Here is a 25,903-nt window from a genome sequence, read left to right as displayed (position 1 = left end):
ACAGCATGTATGGAATTAAGGTGGATTCACCTCTAGCTGTATGGGGGCGTTATACTTGGGTATGATGGTATTTCTACATGAACCAATATGTAGGAACACAGCCAAACTCTCTGTGTAGCCATGGCCTAGCTGATAGCTGGCTTTCACCATTTCTCCTCTAACAGATTCAATGGTTGAACTTTGTGTGTAGTGACCAAGACCTTTGACACAGTAATGATAACACCCAGTTTGTCAATTTATTAATGCAGCTTTTACAAGTTGTCACAATTTGTTTTTTTGCCGCAGTTGTGGAAAAAGGCACTGTGTTGCCACAATCTTCAAAAATTGCGGAAAAACACGACTGTTCAACAGCCACGAGACATGCAGCTGCGGTAAATTGAGTATATATTTCAAGCACACCAAAAATACTTGATTTGGACATGGGCATGCTTATCTGAGCATGCTCGCTCATCACTATTAAGGAGCTTATAATACTCTGTTAACACTACTAATAACACAATTGTGCCAAGGGTGATGGAAGTATCCTGCGTTGCTGATTAAATGACAAGCCACGATGAGATAAAAAATTGCTAGTTTAATGTCACTGCATTTCGGAGTAACTCAGACTCCTTTAGGTCAAACACAAATAACACAGGTCTGCAAAAGAAAAATTGTTAGAAAAATAAGAGGTGATTTTTATATAATTTTGATCAATGAACTCCGTAAAAATATCGAAAAAAATTCCGTCACATGCTTTTTTTCACAAACACTGACTCCATAAGCTTTATCTTGCACCACACTTGGAGTGACCTTTGGTGGATGATTTTGGTGTCATTAGATTGACACAGATTTTTTAACAGCTTGAATTAAATGATTTAGTCATGGACATGGACATTCCTAAACATTCTGAACAACTTTTAGGCTCTAGACTAAAGGAAAATAACCTGCTAGCTCCTGGTACCTGTTTTTATGGTACAGAAGCAGAGAAAAGGAATTACTTCCATACATTTCTTAAGACTGTGTATTGTAGTGATGTTCCTGGGCTGATGGAAAAAAATAGCTTTCAGTACAATGTGAGCGAGTGGAGACTCTTATTGATTGATCCAAAAAAAGTCTGAAAGTTGTGCTACTGCACAATGACAGCAAGTATGCTTCAGTGTCTGTAGGGCCTACTGTGCACTTGAAGGAAAGCTATGAAAATTTAGACTTTATTCTCAATAAACTTAATTATGAGGATCAAGGATGGTCAATATGTGGTGATTTGAAAGTTCTCCCTTTGGTTCTTGAGCAGCAAAGAGTACACACAAAGTGACCATGTTTTCTGTGTGAATGGCAAGGCCGGGATATGACTAATCACTGGAGCCAAAAGTTGGCCAACAAGAAAATTTTCCAACCTGGAACATAGTTGATGAAAGTTTAGTTGATCCCACTAAAATTCTCCTGCCACCACTCAATGTTAAGCTGGGACTGATGAAGCAGTTTGTGAAAACTCCATAAAAAAACGAGAGACCTTTAAGTACCTGTGTACGAAGTTTCAGGGACTGTCCAAAACAAAACTGAAGGAAGGCATTTTTGTGGGTTCGGATATTTGGAAACTCATGAAGAACGATGTGTTTGAAACAAAAATTAAAGCTGTTGAGAAAATGGCTTGCGATTCTTTTAAAGAAGTTGTGAAGAAATTTCTAGGTAACAGCAAAGATCCAAACTGTAAGTCCATAATGGAGAACATGCTGAAACATTTCAAAGATGTTGCTTGTCTGATAAATTTGAAGTTACATTTTTTACATTCCCATATGGATGACTTTCCTGAAAACCTTGGTGCTGCCAGCGAAGAGCAAGGAGAGAGATTTCATCAGGATATTAAGAGGATGGAATGACGATACCAAGGTAGATGGATCGATAAGATGATGAGGGACTACTGCTGGATACTAAATACAGAAGATCCACAGGCCTTCTGTAAGAGAAAAGGGATCAAGAGAAGCTCTGAAGAGGAAAGGAATTAAGTTCTAATTAAATTAGAGAATGAATGTTCAATATATTTTTGGCTATCATAAAAAAAATTCTTGTTCATCTCAATTGTATGTAATTTCATGCATGTTTTCTGCAAAAGCCATACTTGATGGTTAAAAATAGAAGTGTTTGTTGAAATCAGGGCATAAAAAATATAAGAATCAGGCATTGGATTTTTAGCAATTTGCATATACCCAAATTTTGCATACCTCTGTAATTATTTGTGGTAGTCCTGAAGGAATCGGAGTGACTTCAAAATGCGTTGACATTAACTCATCAATTCTTCATCTCATCATGACTTGTCATTTAGTTAACAGCGCAGGATACTTCCATCACTCTTGGCACATTTGTATATATTTTCTCTGGAAGTTGCAGAGGCTGTGATTTATGAAATTCTATGGGTTGTATCTCATCATAAGGTGAGGACCCCCCCCCTTTTGTTTTCTCTTGGTAACTTGCATAAGAAGCTATTCCACTTTTGCATTTTTTATATACCTAATAACACAATAAGTCAGGTTGTAGCAATATATGGGGGACAGAAAATGTAAAAAGTCACATTCAGCACTGATATACGTTTCTGATATCAACAGAATGCACATTAAGTTATTCACTGAGATTCTGGTTGTCGATAAACGGTAACCTGTAGATAGAACCTGAAGGACAAGTTTAGTCTCGCCCTTTTTTGTAAATGTAGATAACACCCACTGGCTATTTGGTCAGGAATTTTACTTTCACTTCTTCTGCTGTCAGCGATGGCATCTCCCGATCTAAGAAAAAAGCTTGAATGCTCCATCTGTCTGACCCTGTATACAGATCCTGTAACCCTGAGATGTGGACACAACTTCTGCAGGGTCTGTATTGATTAGAACCTGAATAAGTCTGGAGTTTACTCCTGTCCTGAATGTGGAGATTTTCAAGGGTGACTGACACTGATAAAGAACATAACTCTGTGTCATGTAATGGAGAATTTCCGGCCTACTCAGTCAAATCAAGAGATAACAGGAATCCGCTGCACTTACTGTATTGACTTTCCTGTATCTGCTGTTAGAGCCTGTATACACTGCGAGGCTTCTCTCTGTGATAATCACTCGAAACTCACAGCAAAGGACCAAAACACGTCTTCAATGATCCCACCACTTCTCTAAAGAACAAGAAATGTTCTGTCCATAAGAAGATCCTGGAATATTGCTGCACTGAGGACGCTGCTTGTATCTGTGTGTCCTGCAGTTTGATCGGAGAACATCAGGGACACTGGGTGGAGACGCGGGATGAGGCCTCTGAGAAGAAGGATAAACTGAGAAATGTTCTCCAGAAACTCATCACAAAAAGAAATCAGGCTGAGGAAAGAGTCCAGAGTCTGGAAGAGCACTGGAGAAAAGCTCAAGAAAAAGCAGCTGGGCAAGTTGAGAGAGTCACTGCACGTTTTAGAGACATCAGAAGATGGGTGGACGACCTGGAGAAGAGTGTCCTGAGTGAGATCTCCAGGCGGGAAGAGAAGGTGTCACTGTCACTGCCTGATCTGATCCAGAAGCTGAAAATAAAGAAGGACGAGCTGTCCATGAAGATGAGTAAAATTGCGAAGCTGTGTAACATGACAGATCCATTGACTATCTTACTGGAACCAAACACCGGTGACTTGTGGGATCCTGAAGAGGAGGAAGGTGACGAGGACATAGGAGGACATAATGGAGGTGATGAGGACACAGGAGGACATAATGGAGGTGATGAGGACAAAGGGAGACATGATAGAGGTGATGGAGAGACAGGAGGACATGATGGAGGTTATCGGGCTGCGGAGCTGATCTCACACATATCACACACATTATCTGCTATGATAAGAGATATAAATGTGATCTTCCATGTGCAGGATCCTGCAGACATATTACTGGATGTAAACACGGCTGGTAATAATCTCCTTATATCAGACGATCTGAAAACTGCAACCTGGACAGAAATAAGACAGAATCGTCCAGAAACAGCAGAGAGATTCCAGTATAATCAGGTGATGAACAGGAGGAGATTTACCTCAGGACGACATTATTGGGATGTGGAGATCAGGGGCTCTGGATGGTGGAGGGTGGGGATGTGTTACCCCAGTAAAGACAGAAGGGGGCGTCAGTCATACATTAGAGATAATAATAATAATAGTAATAATAATAATAACTAGATGGGTATTTCCTGAAGGAACTACAGATAGTGCTTTGGAATGGTGCCCGGGCTGCCCCTGCAAGACTTTCACACTTGGGTGCCCCTCAGGCACTGGTTGGGTAGTTGTAGCCCCTCAGGGTTGAGGCCACTCTGGGACCGATTTGGCGGGCGGCGCCACTCTGGGTCCGATTTGGCGGGTGGCGCCACTCTGGGTCCGATTTGGCGGGCGGCGCCACTCTGGGTCCGATTTGGCGGGCGGCGCCACTCTGGGTCCGATTTGGCGAGCGGCGCCACTCTGGGTCCGATTTGGTGAGCGGCGCCACTCTGGGCCCGATTTGGCGGGCGGCGCCACTCTGGGTCCGATTTGGCGGGCGGCGCCACTCTGGGTCCGATTTGACGGGCGGCGCCACTCCGGGTCTGATTTGGCGGGCGGCGCCACTCTGGGTCCGATTTGGTGGGCGGGGGCACTCTGGGTCACTTTCGGGGGCACTTTGGAATTGTGCTGTGCTATCACTTTAAGAGCTGATATTATCTGGCAAAACTGTGCTGGTGTGGTCATGTACACTTCGCAGGCGTTGGCATAGTAACTGGGCCTGACTGCGCATATCAATGAGCTAATCAGCCAGGTGGCAGGTACATTTCAAATTGCCTCAGAAACCCGGCCATTATAACCTATGGGAAAATGTCCCTATTGAAATGCATTACAATGAGGGGAAAAAAAAAATTCAAACGCAAATTGCGCCAAAACTACAAATCCGATCGGCACGAAAAATACTTAGCACACCTCTTGGGGACGCTGGCTTCGAAATGACACCTCACTGGAGTCTGTGAGTGAAGCGGTTCGGGCCGCATTACGTGCGGACTGAATAATAATAATAACTAGATGGGTATTTCCTGAAGGAACTACAGATAGTGCTTTGGAATGGTGCCCGGGCTGCCCCTGCAAGACTTTCACACTTGGGTGCCCCTCAGACGCTGGTTTGGAAGTTGAGGATTTGGTGGGCGGGGCCACTCTGGGTCCGATTTGGTGGCCCGGGGCACTCTGGGTCCGATTTGGTGGCCCGGGGCACTCTGGGTCCGATTTGGTGGCCCGGGTCACTCTGGGTCCGATTTGGTGGCCCGGGTCACTCTGGGTCCGATTTGGTGGCCCGGGTCACTCTGGGTCTGATTTGGTGGCCCGGGTTACTCTGGGTCCGATTTGGTGGCCCGGGTCACTCTGGGTCCGATGTGGTGGCCCGGGTCACTCTGGGTCCGATGTGGTGGCCCGGGTCACTCTGGGTCCGATGTGGTGGCCCGGGTCACTCTGGGTCCGATGTGGTGGCCCGGGTCACTCTGGGTCCGATGTGGTGGCCCGGGTCACTCTGGGTCCGATGTGGTGGCCCGGGTCACTCTGGGTCCGATGTGGTGGCCCGGGTCACTCTGGGTCCGATATGGTGGCCCGGGTCACTCTGGGTCCGATGTGGTGGCCCGGGTCACTCTGGGTCCGATTTGGTGGCCCGGGTCACTCTGGGTCCGATTTGGTGGCCCGGGTCACTCTGGGTCCGATTTGGTGGCCCGGGTCACTCTGGGTCCGATTTGGTGGCCCGGGTCACTCTGGGTCCGATTTGGCGGGCGGCGCCACTCTGGGTCCGATTTGGCGGGCGGCGCCACTCTGGGTCCGATTTGGCGGGCGGCGCCACTCTGGGTCCGATTTGGCGGGCGGCGCCACTCTGGGTCCGATTTGGCGGGCGGCGCCACTCTGGGTCCGATTTGGCGGGCGGCGCCACTCTGGGTCCGATTTGGCGGGCGGCGCCACTCTGGGTCCGATTTGGCGGGCGGCGCCACTCTGGGTCCGATTTGGCGGGCGGCGCCACTCTGGGTCCGATTTGGTGAGCGGGGCAATAATTATAATAACACTACAGATAGTGCTTTGAAATTGTGCTGTGCTATCACTTTAAGAGCTGATATTATCTGGCAAAACTGTGCTGGTGTGGTCATGTACAGTTCGCAGGCGTTGGCATAGTAACTGGGCCTGACTGCGTATATCAATGAGCTAATCAGCCAGGTGGCAGGTACATTTCAAATTGCCTCAGAAACCCGGCCATTATAACCTATGGGAAAATTTCCCTATTGAAATGCATTACAATGAGGGGAAAAAACATTTTCAAATGCAAATTGCGCCAAAACTACAAATCCGATCGACACGAAAAATACTTAGCACACCTCTTGGGGACGCTGGCTTCGAAATGACACCTCACTGGAGTCTGTGAGTGAAGCGGTTCGGGCCGCATTACGTGCGGACTGAATAATAATAAGAAGAATAAGAAGAAGTTATCCACGATGGAATAACAGTATAGTGCTTTGTTCCAAAGCACTATAACTAGATGGGTATTTCCTGAAGGAACTACAGATAGTGCTTTGGAATGGTGCCCGGGCTGCCCCTGCAAGACTTTCACACTTGGGTGCCCCTCAGACGCTGGTTTGGTAGTTGAGGATTTGGTGGGCGGGGCCACTCTGGGTCCGATTTTGTGGCCCGGGTCACTCTGGGTCCGATTTGGTGGCCCGGGTCACTCTGGGTCCGATTTGGTGGCCCGGGTCACTCTGGGTCCAATTTTGTGGCCCGGGTCACTCTGACTGACAGCAGGATAAGGGAATGGCTGATAACAGAGAATAGACTGACAGCAGGACAAGGGAATGGCTGATAACAGAGAGAATAGACTGACAGCAGGACGGGGAATGGCTGATAACAGAGAGAATAGACTGACAGCAGGATGGGGGAATGGCTGATAACAGAGAGAATAGACTGACAGCAGGACGGGGAATGGCTGATAACAGGGAGAATAGACTGACAGCAGGACAGGGGAATGGCTGATAACAGAGAGAAATAGATGGGAATTTCCTGAAGGAACTACAGATAGTGCTTTGGAATGGTGCCCGGGCTGCCCCTGCAAGACTTTCACACTTGGGTGCCCCTCAGATGCTGGTTTGGTAGTTGTAGCCCCTCAGGGTTGAGGCCACTCTGGGTCCGATTTGGCGGGCGGCGCCACTCTGGGTCCGATTTGGTGGGCGGCGCCACTCTGGGTCCGATTTGGCGGGCGGCGCCACTCTGGGTCCGATTTGGCGGGCGGCGCCACTCTGGGTCCGATTTGGCGGGCGGCGCCACTCTGGGTCCGATTTGGCGGGCGGCGCCACTCTGGGTCCGATTTGGCGGGCGGCGCCACTCTGGGTCTGATTTGGCGGGCGGCGCCACTCTGGGTCCGATATGGCGGGCGGCGCCACTCTGGGTCCGATTTGGCGGGCGGCGCCACTCTGGGTCCGATTTGGCGGGCGGCGCCACTCTGGGTCCGATTTGGAGGGCGGCGACACTCTGGGTCCGATTTGGAGGGCGGCGACACTCTGGGTCCGATTTGGAGGGCGGCGACACTCTGGGTCCGATTTGGAGGGCGGCGACACTCTGGGTCTGATTTGACGGGCGGCGACACTCTGGGTCCGATTTGGCGGGCGGCGACACTCTGGGTCCGATTTGGCGGGCGGCGCCACTCTGGGTCCGACTTGGCGGGCGGCGCCACTCTGGGTCCGATTTGGCGGGCGGCGCCACTCTGGGTCCGACTTGGCGGGCGGCGCCACTCTGGGTCCGATTTGGCGGGCGGCGCCACTCTGGGTCCGATTTGGCGGGCGGCGCCACTCTGGGTCCGATTTGGCGGGCGGCGCCACTCTGGGTCCGATTTGGCGGGCGGCGCCACTCTGGGTCCGATTTGGTGAGCGGGGCAATAATTATAATAAGACTACAGATAGTGCTTTGAAATTGTGCTGTGCTATCACTTTAAGAGCTGATATTATCTGGCAAAACTGTGCTGGTGTGGTCATGTACAGTTCATAGGCGCCACTCTGGGTCCGATTTGGCGGGCGGCGCCACTCTGGGTCCGATTTGGCGGGCGGCGCCACTCTGGGTCCGATTTGGCGGGCGGCGCCACTCTGGGTCCGATTTGGCGGGCGGCGCCACTCTGGGTCCGATTTGGCGGGCGGGGGCACTCTGGGTCCGATTTGGCGGGCAGGGGCACTCTGGTCTGATTTGGTGGGCTGGGGCACTCTGGTCCGATTTGGTGGGCTGGGTCCGATTTGGTGAGCGGGGCAATAATGATAAGACTACAGATAGTGCTTTGTAATTGTGCTGTACTGTCACTTTAAGAGCTGATATTATCTGACAAAACTTGTGACCTGGTGGGCTGATGTAGAGTTTATAGGCGTTGGCATAGTAACTGGGTCTCACTGCGCATATCAATGAGGTAATCAGCCAGGTGGCAGTTATTGTTAGAAATTGCCTCAGAAATCAGGCCCATTATAAACGTATTGGAAAATTTCCCTATTGAAATGCATTGAGACACTTTTTTCAAACGCAAATTGCGCCAAAACTACAAATCCGATCGACACGAAAAATACTTAGCACACCTCTCAAGAACGCTGGCTTCGAAATGACACCTCACTGGAGTCTGTGAGTTTAGCGGTTCGGGCCGCATTACGTGCGGACTGAATAATAATAATAAGAACTAGATGGGTATTTCCTAGAGGAACTACAGATAGTGCTTTGGAATGGTGCCCGGGCTGCCCCTGCAAGACTTTCACACTTGGGTGCCCCTCAGGCGCTGGTTTGGTAGTTGTAGCCCCTCAGTGTTGAGGCCACTCTGGGTCCGATTTGGTGGGCCGGGTCACTCTGGGTACGATTTGGTGGGCCGGGTCACTCTGGGTCCGATTTGGTGGGCCGGGTCACTCTGGGTCCGATTTGGTGGGCCGGGTCACTCTGGGTCCGATTTGGTGGGCCGGGTTACTTTGGGTCCGATTTGGTGGGCCGGGTCACTCTGGGTCCGATTTGGTGGCCCGGGTCGCTCTGGGTCCGATTTGGTGGCCCGGGTCGCTCTGGGTCCGATTTGGTGGCCCGGGTCGCTCTGGGTCCGATTTGGTGGCCCGGGTCGCTCTGGGTCCGATTTGGTGGCCCGGGTCGCTCTGGGTCCGATTTGGTGGGCCGGGTCGCTCTGGGTCCGATTTGGTGGCCCGGGTCCCTCTGGGTCCGATTTGGTGGCCCGGGTCACTCTGGGTCCGATTTGGTGGCCCGGGTCACTCTGGGTCCGATTTGGTGGCCCGGGTCACTCTGGGTCCGATTTGGTGGCCCGGGTCACTCTGGGTCCGATTTGGTGGGTCCGGTCACTCTGGGTCCGATTTGGTGGGCCGGGTCACTCTGGGTCCGATTTGGTGGGCCGGGTCACTCTGGGTCCGATTTGGTGGGCCGGGTCACTCTGGGTCCGATTTGGTGGGCCGGGTCACTCTGGGTCCGATTTGGTGGGTCGGGTCACTCTGGGTCCGATTTGGTGGCCCGGGTCCCTCTGGGTCCGATTTGGTGGCCCGGGTCACTCTGGGTCCGATTTGGTGGCCCGGGTCACTCTGGGTCCGATTTGGTGGCCCGGGTCACTCTGGGTCCGATTTGGTGGCCCGGGTCACTCTGGGTCCGATTTGGTGGGTCCGGTCACTCTGGGTCCGATTTGGTGGGCCGGGTCACTCTGGGTCCGATTTGGTGGGCCGGGTCACTCTGGGTCCGATTTGGTGGGCCGGGTCACTCTGGGTCCGATTTGGTGGGCCGGGTCACTCTGGGTCCGATTTGGTGGGTCGGGTCACTCTGGGTCCGATTTGGTGGCCCGGGTCACTCTGGGTCCGATTTGGTGGGCCGGGTCTCTCTGGGTCCGATTTGGTTGGCCGGGTCACTCTGGGTCCGATTTGGTGGGCCGGGTCACTCTGGGTCCGATTTGGTGGCCCGGGTCACTCTGGGTCCGATTTGGTGGCCCGGGTCACTCTGGGTCCGATTTGGTGGCCCGGGTCACTCTGGGTCCGATTTGGTGGCCCGGGTCACTCTGGGTCCGATTTGGTGGCCCGGGTCACTCTGGGTCCGATTTGGTGGCCCGGGTCACTCTGGGTCCGATTTGGTGGCCCGGGTCACTCTGGGTCCGATTTGGTGGCCCGGGTCACTCTGGGTCCGATTTGGTGGGCCGGGTCACTCTGGGTCCGATTTGGTGGGCCGGGTCACTCTGGGTCCGATTTGGCGGGCGGCGCCACTCTGGGTCCGATTTGGCGGGCGGGGGCACTCTGGGTCCGATTTGGCGGGCGGGGGCACTCTGGGTCCGATTTGGCGGGCGGGGGCACTCTGGGTCCGATTTGGCGGGCGGGGGCACTCTGGTCCGATTTGGTGGGCTGGGTCCGATTTGGTAAGCGGGGCAATAATGATAAGACTACAGATAGTGCTTTGTAATTGTGCTGTACTGTCACTTTAAGAGCTGATATTATCTGACAAAACTTGTGACCTGGTGGGCTGATGTAGAGTTTATAGGCGTTGGCATAGTAACTGGGTCTCACTGCGCATATCAATGAGGTAATCAGCCAGGTGGCAGTTATTGTTAGAAATTGCCTCAGAAATCAGGCCCATTATAAACGTATTGGAAAATTTCCCTATTGAAACGCATTGAGACACTTTTTTCAAACGCAAATTGCGCCAAAACTACAAATCCGATCGACACGAAAAATACTTAGCACACCTCTCAGGAACGCTGGCTTCGAAATGACACCTCACTGGAGTCTGTGAGTGAAGCGGAGGTAGGCGGAGTCACTCTGGGTCTGGGTGTTGGCTGCTGCTGTGAGGAAGGAGCTCCTGGGAAGGGAGATTTTTCACCTGGGACTTTTTGCCTGCCCCTTCCCAGGAAGCAGAGACTGTTCCTGGGACTGAGCTTCGGGGCTGAGCCCCTGGCTCCCACCCCCCGGTGCAAGCCGGCTGGGGGTGGGAGGCCTTGCATACCACCAGAGGCCCCGTGTGTCATTCAGCCAGTCCCAGGATCATGGGAAAAAATGGTAAGAACTCGGGTGGCCGCAGGCCCCAGAAGACCGGGGCCCCTAAGGCCGAGACTGTGGCGGATCCTCCTCCTGGAGGAGAGGCGGCCAGTAGGGGTGTGGCGGTGGGCCCCCTGATATGGGGCTCTCAGGTGGCAGGGGAGCCGGTCACCAACTACGGCTCCCGGATACACGCGCACCTCTACGAATACGGGGAGGCCGCCAAGAAGCTGAGGCTACTCCGGGAGGAGTTGAAGGGAGCCAGGGCAACTGCAAAGTGCCGGCTCCCTGTTATGACCCCAATGGCGAGGGTCTCAGAGGAACGTGGAAGTCTGCAGAATACAAAAATTCAGCTCATAGGGCAGTGGTAACTGGGTTGACCATATATCTACTCCTAACGCCAACACTAGAAGTAGCCGGGGATCATTCCTACGTTGATTCTAGATGACACGCGCCAGCCGGAGAATCTAACTACCCCTAGTAGAGGAAAACAAAGACCTCTCTTGCCTCCAGAGAAAGGGACCCCAAAGCAGGATAGAAGCCCCCCACAAATAATAACGGTGAGGTAAGAGGAAATGACAAACACAGAAATGAACCAGGTTTAGCACAGAGAGGCCCGCTTACTGATAGCAGAATAAAGAAAGGTAACTTATATGGTCAACAAAAACCCTATCAAAATCCACACTGTAAATTCAAGAACCCCCGAACCGTCTAACGGTCCGGGGGGAGAACACCAGCCCCCTAGAGCTTCCAGCAAAGGTCAGGATACAGATTTGGAACAAGCTGGACAAAAATACAAAACCAAAACAAATAGCAAAAAGCAGACTTAGCTGATATAACCGGAACCAGGATCAGTAGACAAGAGCACAGCAGATTAGCTCTGATAACTACGTTGCCAGGCATAGAACTGAAGGTCCAGGGAGCTTATATAGCAACACCCCTAACTAACGACCCAGGTGCGGATAAAAGGAATGACAGAAAAACCAGAGTCAAAAATCTAGTAACCACTAGAGGGAGCAAAAAGCAAATTCACAACAGTACCCCCCCCTTAGTGAGGGGTCACCGAACCCTCACCACGACCACCAGGGCGATCAGGATGAGCGGCATGAAAGGCACGAACTAAATCGGCCGCATGAACATCGGAGGCGACCACCCAGGAATTATCCTCCTGACCATAGCCCTTCCACTTGACCAGGTACTGAAGCCTCCGCCTGGAGAGGCGAGAATCCAAGATCTTCTCCACCACGTACTCCAACTCGCCCTCAACCAACACCGGAGCAGGAGGCTCAGCAGAAGGAACTACAGGCACAATGTACCGCCGCAACAAGGACCTATGAAATACATTGTGAATAGCAAACGACACAGGAAGATCCAGACGAAAAGATACAGGATTAAGGATTTCCAATATCTTGTAAGGACCAATAAAACGAGGTTTAAATTTGGGAGAGGAGACCTTCATAGGAACAAAGCGGGAAGAAAGCCATACCAAATCCCCAACGCGTAGTCGGGGACCCACACCGCGGCGGCGGTTGGCAAAGCGCTGAGCCCTCTCCTGTGACAACTTCAAGTTGTCCACCACATGATTCCAGATCCGCTGCAACCTATCCACCACAGAATCCACCCCAGGACAGTCAGAAGGCTCCACATGACCCGAAGAAAAGCGAGGATGGAAACCAGAGTTGCAGAAAAAAGGCGAAACCAAGGTGGCGGAACTAGCCCGATTATTAAGGGCAAACTCAGCCAACGGCAAGAATGTCACCCAATCGTCCTGATCAGCAGAGACAAAACACCTCAAATAAGCCTCCAAAGTCTGATTGGTTCGCTCCGTCTGTCCATTAGTCTGAGGATGGAAAGCAGACGAAAACGACAAATCAATGCCCATCCTACTACAAAAGGATCGCCAGAACCTGGAAACGAACTGGGATCCTCTGTCTGACACAATATTCTCAGGGATGCCGTGCAAACGAACCACGTTCTGGAAAAACACAGGAACCAGATCGGAAGAGGAAGGCAGCTTAGGCAAAGGAACCAAATGGACCATCTTGGAGAAGCGATCACATATCACCCAGATAACAGACATGCCCTGAGATAGCGGAAGATCAGAAATGAAATCCATGGAGATATGTGTCCAAGGTCTCTTCGGGACAGGCAAGGGCAAGAGCAAACCGCTGGCACGAGAACAGCAAGGCTTAGCTCGAGCACAAGTCCCACAGGACTGCACAAATGACCGCACATCCCTTGACAAGGAAGGCCACCAAAAGGACCTGGCCACCAGATCTCTGGTGCCAAAAATTCCCGGGTGACCTGCCAACACCGAGGAATGAACCTCGGAAATGACTCTGCTGGTCCACTTATCCGGGACAAACAGTCTGTCAGGTGGACAAGACTCAGGCCTATCAGCCTGAAATCTCTGCAACACACGTCGCAGATCCGGAGAAATAGCTGACAAGATAACTCCATCCTTAAGAATACCAACAGGATCAGCGACTCCAGGAGCATCAGGCACAAAGCTCCTAGAAAGAGCATCGGCCTTCACATTCTTTGAACCTGGTAAATACGAGACAACAAAATCAAAGCGGGAGAAAAACAATGACCAGCGGGCCTGTCTCGGATTAAGGCGTTTAGCAGACTCGAGATACATCAGATTTTTGTGATCAGTCAAGACCACCACACGATGCTTAGCACCCTCGAGCCAATGACGCCACTCCTCAAATGCCCATTTCATGGCCAACAACTCCCGATTGCCCACATCATAATTTCGCTCGGCAGGCGAAAACTTCCTAGAGAAAAAGGCACAAGGTTTCATAACAGAGCAACCAGGGCCTCTCTGCGACAAAACGGCCCCTGCTCCAATCTCTGAAGCATCCACCTCAACCTGAAAGGGAAGTGAGACATCGGGCTGGCACAAAACAGGCGCCGAAGTAAACCGGCGTTTCAACTCCTGGAAAGCCTCCACGGCAGCAGGAGCCCAGTTAGCTACATCGGAGCCCTTCTTGGTCATATCCGTCAAAGGTTTCACAATGCTAGAAAAATTAGCGATAAAACGACGGTAGAAGTTAGCGAAACCCAAGAACTTCTGAAGACTCTTAACTGACGAGGGCTGAGTCCAATCAAGAATAGCTCGGACCTTGACTGGGTCCATCTCCACAGCAGAAGGGGAAAAAATGAACCCCAAAAAGGGAACCTTCTGTACACCAAAGAGACACTTTGAGCCCTTGACAAACAAAGAATTTTCACGCAGAATTTTAAAGACCAACCTGACCTGCTCCACATGCGAGTCCCAATTATCAGAAAAAACCAAAATATCATCCAGATAAACAATCAAAAATTTATCCAGATACTTCCGGAAAATGTCATGCATAAAGGACTGAAAAACTGAAGGCGCATTGGAGAGCCCAAAAGGCATCACCAAGTACTCAAAATGACCTTCGGGCGTATTGAATGCGGTTTTCCATTCATCACCTTGCTTAATGCGCACAAGGTTGTACGCACCACGAAGGTCTATCTTGGTGAACCACTTGGCACCTTTAATCCGGGCAAACAAGTCAGACAACAGCGGTAAAGGATACTGAAATTTGACAGTGATCTTATTTAAAAGCCGATAATCAATACAAGGTCTCAAAGATCCATCCTTTTTTGCCACAAAAAAGAATCCCGCACCAAGAGGGGAAGAAGACGGACGAATATGTCCTTTCTCCAGAGACTCCTTGATATATGAACGCATAGCGGTATGTTCAGGTACCGACAGATTAAACAGTCTTCCCTTAGGAAATTTACTGCCTGGGATCAAATCTATAGCACAGTCACAGTCCCTATGAGGAGGCAATGCACTGGACCTGGACTCGCTAAAGACATCCTGATAATCAGACAAATACTCCGGAACTTCCGAAGGTGTAGAAGAAGCAATAGACACAGGCAGGGAATCCCCATGAATACCACGACAGCCCCAACTTGACACTGACATAGCCTTCCAGTCCAGGACGGGATTATGGGTCTGTAACCATGGCAGCCCTAAAACAACCAAATCATGCATTTTATGTAAAACCAGGAAACGTATCACCTCGCGGTGTTAAGAAGTCATGCACATGGTAACCTGTGTCCAATACTGCGGTTTATTTGCTGCCAATGGCGTAGCATCAATACCCCTAAGAGGAATAGGATTTTCTAATGGTTCAAGAGTGAAACCACAGTGCTTAGCAAATGACAGATCCATAAGACTCAGGGCAGCACCTGAATCTACAAACGCCATGACCGGATAAGACGACAGTGAGCAAATCAAAGTTACAAACAGAATAAATTTAGGTTGCAAATTACCAACGGTGACAGGACTAACAACCTTAGATATACGTTTAGAGCATGCTGAGATAACATGTGTAGAATCACCACAGTAGTAGCACAAGCCATTCCGGCGTCTATGAATTTTCCGCTCATCTCTAGTCAGGATTCTATCACATTGCATTAAATCAGGTGTCTGTTCAGACAACACCATGAGGGAATTTGCGGTTTTTCTATCACATTGCATCACATCAGGTGTCTGTTCAGACAACACCATGAGGGAGTTTGCGGTTTTGCGCTCCCGCAACCGCCGGTCAATTTGAATAGCCAGTGCCATAGTATCATTCAGACCTGTGGGAATGGGAAAACCCACCATAACATTCTTAATGGCATCAGAAAGGCCATTTCTAAAATTAGCGGCCAGTGCACACTCGTTCCAATGTGTCAGCACGGACCATTTCCGAAATTTTTGGCAATACACTTCAGCCTCGTCCTGCCCCTGAGACATAGCCAGCAAGGCCTTTTCTGCCTGAATCTCAAGATTGGGTTCCTCATAAAGTAAACCGAGCGCCAGAAAAAACGCATCAATATCAGCCAATGCCGGATCTCCCGGCGCCAGCGAAAAAGCCCAATCTTGAGGGTCGCCCCGTAAGAACGAAATAACAATTTTTACTTGCTGAGCGGAGTCTCCAGATGAACAGGGTCTCAGGGACAAAAACAATTTACAATTATTCTTGAAATTCCTAAACTTAAACCTGTCTCCGGAAAACAGTTCAGGAATCGGTATCTTAGGTTCTGACCTAGGATTTCTGATAACATAGTCTTGTATGCCCTGCACACGAGTAGCCAGCTGGTCCACACTTGTAATCAAGGTCTGGACATTCATGTCTGCAGCAAGCATAGCCACTCTGAGGTAAAGGGGAAGGAGAAAGAAAAAAAAAAAAAAAAAAAAAACTCAGAATCTTCTTTCTTATAATCCCTCTTCTGCAATGCATTAAACATTTAATACTGGCCTGGCAAACTGTTATGACCCCAATGGCGAGGGTCTCAGAGGAACGTGGAAGTCTGCAGAATACAAAAATTCAGCTCATAGGGCAGTGGTAACTGGGTTGACCATATATCTACTCCTAACGCCAACACTAGAAGTAGCCGGGGATCATTCCTACGTTGATTCTAGATGACACGCGCCAGCCGGAGAATCTAACTACCCCTAGTAGAGGAAAACAAAGACCTCTCTTGCCTCCAGAGAAAGGGACCCCAAAGCAGGATAGAAGCCCCCCACAAATAATAACGGTGAGGTAAGAGGAAATGACAAACACAGAAATGAACCAGGTTTAGCACAGAGAGGCCCGCTTACTGATAGCAGAATAAAGAAAGGTAACTTATATGGTCAACAAAAACCCTATCAAAATCCACACTGGAAATTCAAGAACCCCCGAACCGTCTAACGGTCCGGGGGGAGAACACCAGCCCCCTAGAGCTTCCAGCAAAGGTCAGGATACAGATTTGGAACAAGCTGGACAAAAATACAAAACCAAAACAAATAGCAAAAAGCAGACTTAGCTGATATAACCGGAACCAGGATCAGTAGACAAGAGCACAGCAGATTAGCTCTGATAACTACGTTGCCAGGCATAGAACTGAAGGTCCAGGGAGCTTATATAGCAACACCCCTAACTAACGACCCAGGTGCGGATAAAAGGAATGACAGAAAAACCAGAGTCAAAAATCTAGTAACCACTAGAGGGAGCAAAAAGCAAATTCACAACAGCTCCCTGCCTCAAGAAGAGCTGAGGTCTCCGCCATGGTGGAGAGGCTGAAGGGGTCCATAAAGTCCCTTGAAGACCGGAGGGCACAGATCCTGGCGGGAAGCGGCCCCTTCGAAGAGAAGTTGAGGAACGACGACCGGTTTAGGGCCATGACCGGTGGGTCTCCTGAGGGGTCTGGAGACCCCTACCAGGTGGAGGAAGAGGAGGAGGAGGAAGATGGCGGTCCATCTGCGCCATATCCACCTGAGGACCTGGTGAGCAACAGCGCCCAGGTATCGTATAGCGGGATAGCCCCTGAGCAAGTGGCCCTCCCGTCAGACTCCAGTAACTCGGAGGAAAGCGGGAGCGAGGGGGAGGATGGTGATGGTACCAGCAGTCAGGGGGGCTGCCTCATCTTGCAGCAAGTGCGGCAGATCGAGTCCCCAGCACGGTTTAGCGAGCTGTTGTTTGGGGACGAGGTCTGCGAGGATGGGGCAACCGGGAGGGGGAAAAAACGGAAGAAGGCGAAGGTATCCGTGGTAGATAAATATATCTACGTCCCCCTTCCCGGGGCTCCCCTGTCCCGTTGTGCGGAACCCGCTACCCACCCCGGCTCGGGCCCTGTTGTGGGTCCGCAGCGAGGGAGCGGGGAGAGGAAAGTCTGCCTGGATCGGAATGCCATGCCTGGTGGTGGTAGCTCTGATTCGGGCAGTGATATGGAGTGCGGTGCCGGCGGAGCCGGTGGTAGTGTTTGTGGTGGAGGTGCACACCAGGTGCCGGGCCAGCCCCCCCTGCCACAGGGGACTTGGCCCGGAACCTGGTGTGCAGGCAGCCGGGGCCGCATCTCCGGCGGCGAGAGCTGGGGTGTCCGGGTCCCCCACATGCGGATCCGCTCATAAGGCTGGATCTTTTTCGGGGACCCGGGGACCAGGAAAGGGCGCGACTAAGTTAAAGGCACAGTGCAAGGTACTGGTCGCTCCCCTGCCGGTGTCCGTGGCCAGGTCGGGGACCCCCGTGCGCGGAGCCAGTGATGGGTCCGTGCCGGGGGCCCCGCCGCCACTGGACGCCGAGGGGGAGTGGCCTGTGCTGAGGGGTTCATCGGTGGTGGCGGCTGGTGCGGGGGCTATGCCTCTTGGCGTCAGTACCGTGGGGGGCCCTGGGCGTACCCCGGGGTCTCCGGTGCGGGTGGCGTCGGGGGCGTGGCTTCCCCAGCTGCGGCCCCAGTTGTCCCCTCCATGCATGTGTCTGGGGCCTGTGAGGGGGGCGTGGCCTCCCCGAGTGTTGCCCGGCCCGCTGTGGTTGTGGCATGCGGGGGGGTGTGCCCTCCTCGGCTGCTGTTCCACCCGCCGCTGTGGTTGCGGCCGGCGGGGGGGGCACAGCATCGGTGGTCGCGGGACCCCCCGCTGTGATCGCGGCCGGCGGTGGGGGCGTGGCCTGTGCGGCTGCGACCCTGCCAGCTGGTGCTGTGTCCAGCGGAGGGGGCGTGGCCTCGGCGGGACCCCCCGCTGTGATCGCGGCCGGCAGTGGGGGCGTGGCCTGTGCGGCTGCGACCCTGCCAGCTGGTGCTGTGTCCAGCGGAGGGGGCGTGGCCTCGGCGGGTTTACCGTGAGTGGCTCCGCCCACTCCAAAAAATGTCAGTGCTGCGGCAGTTAAAGCCGGCAAGGGGGTGCCGGGGTCCCCTGCCCACTTACCTTCATCTGGTGGTGCGGGGGCCCCGGTCCCCAAGAAGAACATGCCGGGTTCCTGTGTGGGGCAGGGTCCGGTGGCAGAGTCCAGCCCTGCTCCAAGTGATAGGAAAGGGAAAAAAAAAATGGTGGTGTCAGCCGTGAGCTCGGGAAGTGCTGCTGCTCCTGAGCCCAGGCAGAGCATACTGACTGGGCTCTGCTCTACGGCTCTTAAAGGGGCGGTGGCACTCCTGGGCAAGAAGAATGGTGCTGCTGCGCAGAGCACTGTGCAGCAGGGGTCCCCAGCAGGAGGAATTAAAGTAACGCAAAAAGTAAAACACACTGATAACGCCCATAATGTGAATGTGGCCGGGGCGAATGAGGCTGTGAATGATGGTATGGATGGTGTGCTGTGTGCTGGGGATGTGGCGGAGGGGGTGAATGGCGGTACAAATGTTGCGGGTGTGAATGGTGTGGGTGTCAGTGTTGTTGGTGGCGCGGTGGTGGGTGAGGGGGAGGCTGGTCCATCTGCCCCCCCAGCTGCCCCTCCCCCCCTTCTTTTTCGGCGGTGGTGGCTGGGGCTCCAGGGGGGTTGAGGGGTGCTCAGGGAGTTCCTCGGGGGGTCTCCTCGCCTCTGGGTTCCGGGGACGGCGTTTTGCAGCGCCGTTTTCTGGAAGCCCTAAAAAACGGAGAGCGGTCGATCCTGGTAGAGGGAAGAGAGGTGGACCTGTCTTTCTGGCTGGAGAGACATGGCCTGGCCGCCTTCCAAGATAGAAGGGAGGGGGAAACCGTATGGTCCCTCCCAACAGCCGGGCAGGGGGTGGCGAGGAGGAATGTAGTCCGTCTTCGCTGGAGGGGCAGTGAAGCTTGCCCACCCAGGAGCAGGGTGGTGGAGCTCCTCCTGAAGATGGGCTTTGGGGTAGTTGACATCTTTGCCCTGATTCATCCTGCGGCCACCCTCTTCTTTGACATCAGTTTCGAGCGGCCAGAGGGGCTTGAGCTCTTCTGGTCAAATTACGAGCTGGTGAAGGGGGAGCCCGGCTGGCGAGATTTCGCTGTACAAGCGTTATCTCGCCAAAATGGCGTGAAGAGGGTGACCGTTATAACATGTAACGAGTCACTCTCTGGTGTTGACATCCTGACGTGGCTTTCCCGCTATGGGGAAGTCACGGACGTCCCTAAAAAAAATCTGGACGAATTTGGCATTTGGTCAGGGGGCTGGACCTTCATGATGAAGTTGAAGGTCTCAGGGGGTACTGTCACCCACATCCCTTCCTCGGCGTTCATTGGAAGGGACCGGATCCTGATCTTCTACCAGGGGCAGCCGAAGGTCTGTCACAGGTGCGGTGATCCCCGCCACTTCAGCGCAAGCTGCAAGGTGCAGAAATGTGCCTTGTGTGGCGGGGTAGGCCATCTCGCTGCATCCTGTGGGGATATTCGGTGTAACCTGTGTGGTGATCTAGGTCATCCGTACAGCCGCTGCCCTCGCTCTTTCTCCAATGCTGCTGCTGGCCGGGTGGGGGGAGGCCGTGAGGGGGAAACCTCTGGCGGTTCAACCTCTGCCGTGGTAGGTGGTGGTGGCGGGGGAGGGGCTGAGGGGCCAGTGAGGAGAGACAGAGCCCGGAATCCTGCCTACCAAAGGAGGCAGGAAAGGCGCCGCGGGGGTGGGGGGCAGGGAGAGCCTCAGGCAACTGGGGTAATGTCTGCTCCCCCCTCTGAGGCATCGGCTGTTGTCGCTGAGGCCCCGGGGGAGGCGGAGGTGTGCGAGGAGATCAGGAGGATGGAGAGGGAGGACAACAGGGCTGACTCCGACAACTCCTCCCAGTATGAAAGTGTGGATGAGGAGGTCACGGATCAGCCGACAGTAAAACAGGGTGAAAAACATCGTACCAAAAAAAGGGGGAAGAAGAAAAAGAGGGTTGCTAAGCCTTCTGGTCCATCGCCCCCTCCCCTGACCGTAGATGTGCCAACGGAAGGGCTCACCGGCTCCCCTCTGATTGCCCTCTCCAACCGGTTCCAAGCCCTCGAGGACTCTGCTGAGCCGGAGGTCGAGGGTGAGGGGCCGGGGGCGGCACCTGGGGGGCTTTCGGGGGGCGGCGCAGTCTGTCCTCCGGGGGACGTTGTTTCCTCTGGGGGGGGGACTGACCCGGAACCCAGAGGCGAGGACACCACCAAAATGGACACCTCGTCATCCTTAAAGAGGAAAAAGATGTCTGGTGTTGTCCCTTCTTCGGGGGGGAAAAGTGAGGATGACGGGGTGGGGAAGAAGAAGGCCGTCTAACTTAATCACCCATGATGGCGGAACTCACCCCGTTGACTCTGGCGTCGATTAATGTCGCCAGCATAAAGTCTGATGCGGCTAGATTTGCGGCCTTCGATTTTTTCACCCGAATTGAGGCTGAAATTTTGTTTTTGCAGGAGACCAGACTAACAGACATGGGGGTCATCCACAAAGCTAAAAAGGAGTGGAGGTGTGGGCCCTCATACTGGTCTCTTGCGGCCGAGCCGTATAGCGGGGTGGCGGTCCTTTTTAAGACCGCTGAGGTGGAATGCCGACGGGTTATTGAGATAGAAATGGGGAGGTGCCTGGTCTTGGACGTCTTCATGAGGGGACAGGAGCTTCGGCTCATAAACATCTACGGCCCACAGTCTAAGTGGGACCGTAAATGTCTCTTCATGAAGATCAAGCCCTTTCTTTTTACGAGCCGGCAGGTGGTCTTCGGTGGGGATTTCAACACCATTACGAGATCCCGTGATAGGGGGGGTCCCGGAGGCCGCCTGGCTTATGATAGCATAGCCCTAAATAGTCTAGCTAGTGCAGCTCGCCTGGTGGATGTCCACATACGGCACACCCCAGGTCACGGGGGTTTCACCTTTCATAGAGGTAGCAGTAGGTCTAGAATAGACAGGTTTTTTTTGAAGGAGGACGCCATCTTTTCCACAGTGTCCGCCGTTAAGGTGGAGTTCTCCGATCACTGTTTGATTTTCTTTTCTCTGAATGTTACAGAGACCCCCCGGATGGGAAGAGGGCTGTGGAAGCTGAATTCATCTCTTCTGGAAGAGGCGGAGGTGAGACAATCCTTTGAGGCTTTTCTTCAGAGCCAGGTACCGCTTTTGGATCTCTGTAGTACTAAGTCTGAGTGGTGGGAGATCTTCAAGAAAAGGGTGGCGGGGTTCTTCCGTCAGCTCTCGAGCCTCAGAAGCCTGACCAGGCATCGCTTGTATCAGGACCTGAGGAGGAAACTCGAGCAGCTCGTCTCGACTGGAGGTGACCGAGAGGAAATCTCCAGAGTGAAATCTTTACTCAAGGGGTGTCAGTACGATAGGCACGCATCTTTAGTTTTTGAGAGGGACTTCGGGAAGTACCGCTCGCCCGACCCTTACAGAAACTGTAAGATGTCAGTGATTTGTAAGGTGGTGACAGGACTGATCGATAGTACGGGTTCCCTGAACAGATCCAAATCAGGGATCCTGGAGGTGGTCAGGTCCTTTTACTCACGCCTCTTGAGGAAGAGGGATCTGGATCGAGATGGGATGTCGGCTTTCCTGGCTGAAACTGTTCCTGAGCCAGGAGATGACCCCTCTCTTCATGTTTTGGCCGAAGTAATCAGGGAAGAGGAAGTGAGACTGGCCATTGATGGGCTCCGGCCCAAAAAATCGCCAGGTCCGGATGGCTTAACATCCGAGTTTTACAAGACTTTTAGGGACTCCTTGGTCCCCCTCTTGACTGAGGTGTTTAATGAGTGCCTCTCCTCGGGTGCTCTTCCCAGTTCAATGAGGAAGTCGGCCCTGATTATCTTGTCAAAGGGTAAGGACTCGTCCCGTATCGAGAATTGGCGTCCCATAGCGCTCCTCGATACGGACCGAAAGATTCTGGCAAAGGTGTTGTTTAATCGGCTGGTGAAGTTTGCACCCCGGCTCCTTTCGGGGGCTCAGCACTGTTCTGTTCCAGGCCGCAGTACTTTTAGTGCTGTGCTCGGTGTCCGAGAGGCAGTGGAGCAGGGCATTGCGGGTCGCTGGAAGGGGTACTTGCTGTCCTTAGACCAGGCAAAGGCTTTTGACCGGGTGGATCATGAGTACCTCTGGTCTGTCCTTCTGAGGTATGGTCTGCCGGGGAGGTTTGTCAATTGGTTAAAGACCTTGTATGAGGGGGCTGAGACTTTCCCGCTCGTGAACGGTTGGGTTGGTCACCCTTTTGAGGTGAGCTCCGGGGTCCGTCAGGGCTGTCCTCTGAGCCCACTTTTATACGTGTTCGCGATCGATCCCTTCTTAAGGAGGGTAGATCGTGGACCGTTGGTGGGAGTCGGGATGGACCAGGCGGAGCCGGGGGCCACTCTGAGGGTGGTAGCGTACGCCGACGACGTGTCCCTTTTTGTATCCTCGAGAGAGGAGGCGGATTGGGTCATGTCTGAGGTCGTGCGCTACTCGGAGGCTTCCAGGTCCATGATCAACCGGGAAAAGTGCGAGAGTCTCTGGCTGGGAGGGGGAGATCCAAGTTTTGATCTCCCGGACACCCTTCCAGGGCCCCAGTCCTCCGCTAAGATCTTAGGCATCAATTTTGGCCCAGGGGACTATCCCCAGCAAAATTGGGAAGGCAGGCTCAAGATTGCTGCCCAGAAGGTGGACCAGTGGAAGGGTTGGTCTTTAACCCTGAGGGAAAGGGTCAGCTTGGCCAAGGGTTATTTGCTTCCTTTGTTAATTTACTTGGGCAGTGTCTGCATCTTGCCGGAATCTCTCTGGACGCGGGTCTATAGCCTGTTCTTCCAACTGTTATGGGGGAACAGGTTTAACCTAATCAAGAGGGAGGTCACGTACCGCATGAGGAGACTAGGTGGGTTGGGTATGGTCAACCCAGTGGTGTTCTTAGTGAACACCTTTCTTAAGACCAACATTGCCAACCTCTGGACAGAGAGGGCTCCTCCGTGGGTATTCTCCTGCAGGGGATGGTTTCGGCCTTTCTTCCAGGAATGGGAGACAGGAGGGCAGGTGAAGGACCTGCGCACACCTCATGGACATCTCCCGGCTTATGCTACCCCGGCTCTGAAGGTGATCCGCCGGTGGGGTCTGGGAATGTGGGAAATCAGGACCATGTCGAGGAAATCCCTTGACAGTAGGGTCCTGTTGACCCATTTCCAGAAGCCCCTGGTGCTCAGAGATTGCCCAGGCCGGGATCTGGAGGGGGGGCTCGGGTTGTTAAATTCTTCTCGGATCCCCTCGAAGTTTTGGGACTTGGCCTGGCGCTGCTTCCATGGGAGGCTGTATGTGAGGGACAATCTGAAGTACAGGAACTCTGATGATCGGGGTTGTCCCCGTGAAGAGTGTGGCGACATGCTGGAAAGCATGGAGCACTTTCTCCTTCAGTGTCCCTTTAATGCAGGGGTCTATAACCGGGTGGGTGCTTCCATAGGCTGGCCTCGGTTGGCATCCCTTTCCTATCCTGACTGGGCTTATGGGGCATTCAGATCCCTTGGTGGCCGACATCGGGGCACTTTATTCCTAGTTAGTGTAGTTGTTAGGTTCTACACCTGGAATGCACGGTGCTTAGTTTCAACGCAGCATAAAACCCTCCCCCGGGATGAGGTGGTTAGTAACATCTTGGGTGACCTGGGTAAGGTGCGCTCTTTGGAGTTCGGGAGGCTGGGTGCGAGGAGGGCCTCTTGGCTTTGGAGGGGTCTCTCCTTTTAATACGTGCCCGAGGGAAAGCTTGGTTTGAGTGATTAGGGAAAGCTTCCTAGGATTTGGGAGGCCGGGTATGAGGAGGGCCTCTTCACTTTGGAGGGGTCTCTCTTTTTACTCTAGGGACAGACTGGTTGTGTGATTGGGATAGGGAGAGATAAGGTGGTGTGGGGTGTTGAGGGACAGTTATTTAGGGATAGATAGGGGCAGGGAGGGACAGTATTAGGGATAGGTAGATAGTTAGCATTGTTAAGTTAGGTAGAATAGGGATAGGTAGGGGCAGGTAGGGATAGTTAGGGTCAGCTTTTTGAGGGACAGCCTTAGTTGGGTAGGGACAGGGTGTTTGTGTTGGTGTTAGGGTCAGGGCCTCTCCAGACTCCTTTCCCGGTGGTGGGCTGATGTGTGGCACGATTAGCTTTTTGTTTTGTTTCTGGTGAAAATATATGGATATTGGGCTTGCAGGTGCTGAACTTGGGCCTTACAGGTTTCAGTTATTGTTTTGTTTCGTGATATGATGGTATAACATATTGATGCTAGTTATGTTCTGTAAAGTGTTGCTGTTTATTTGTTTGATACCATGTGTGTAATTTTTCTTGTGTTTTTGTGCTTTATGTGTGCATAGTTAGTATGATGTGGGGGGGTGTAGTTTAGGTTGGGTGGGGGGTGTATGTTGGGGGTTGTAAAGGGGCATATGGACCCTGGAAAACATTTGAGAAAATTATAAGGGCATGAACTTACATGGACCTGTGGTGTTTTGTAAAAGGCATGGACTAATCATGGACCTATGATTGCAGTGCGGGTGGCGGGAAAAAAAAATTAAAAAAAATAAAATAAAAAAAATAAAATTTTTTTAAAAAAAAATAAAATAAAAAAAGTGTGTTTTGTGTATATATTAGGGTTAAGTTGTATATATTAGGATTAAACTTAGTTTTTGCGGCCAGTGAGGCCATCTTTTCTTTTGGGCAGTATGGGCCAGACTTTTATTTTTTTCCTTTTTGAGTATGAATGGGGGAGGTGTGAATGTGGATGAGTGGGTTTAAATTAATGTTTTCTTTTTATTTTCTTTTAGAGTATGCATAGGGAGGTTCCTGCTGGGGGTCCTGTTCAAGCTGAATAAGTTTTAAAGGACGCAAGCATTGTTTATGGACAATAGTCTAATGGACATCTTCAAGGCTGGTTTTTAAGTTAATTTTGTTTTGTTTCCCCGTTTTATGATTATGATTATTTATTTGGTGTTGTTTTGTATATGTTTTTGTACTTTAATAAAAAAAGAGTTCCTGAAGGAACTACAGATAGTGCTTTGGAATGGTGCCCGGGCTGCCCCTGCAAGACTTTCACACTTGGGTGCCCCTCAGACGCTGGTTTGGTAGTTGAGGATTTGGTGGGCGGGGCCACTCTGGGTCCGATTTGGTGGCCCGGGTCACTCTGGGTCCGATTTGGTGGCCCGGGTCAGTCTGGGTCCGATTTGGTGGCCTGGGTCCGATTTGGTGGCCCGGGTCACTCTGGGTCCGATTTGGTGGCCCGGGTCACTCTGGGTCCGATTTGGTGGCCCGGGGC

The 25,903-nt window shown here is 52.3% G+C and overlaps 1 protein-coding gene across 1 annotated transcript in view; it reads left to right on the top strand.

The window, feature by feature from the left end:
• The first annotated feature begins 1,852 nt into the window (after positions 1–1,852).
• The window catches only part of LOC143775173 (uncharacterized), a 54,238-nt gene continuing 30,187 nt past the window's right edge, over positions 1,853–25,903 (top strand). Inside the window, exons 1-2 of the mRNA XM_077263014.1 lie at positions 1,853–1,866; positions 3,091–3,991. Coding sequence (XP_077119129.1) covers positions 1,853–1,866; positions 3,091–3,991 — 915 coding nt within the window. The remainder of the gene's footprint in view (positions 1,867–3,090; positions 3,992–25,903) is intronic.

This window comes from Ranitomeya variabilis, chromosome 5 (genome assembly GCF_051348905.1).
Source record: "Ranitomeya variabilis isolate aRanVar5 chromosome 5, aRanVar5.hap1, whole genome shotgun sequence".
Taxonomy (NCBI): Eukaryota; Metazoa; Chordata; class Amphibia; order Anura; family Dendrobatidae; genus Ranitomeya; species Ranitomeya variabilis.
This window is presented reverse-complemented; position numbering and strand designations above follow the sequence as displayed.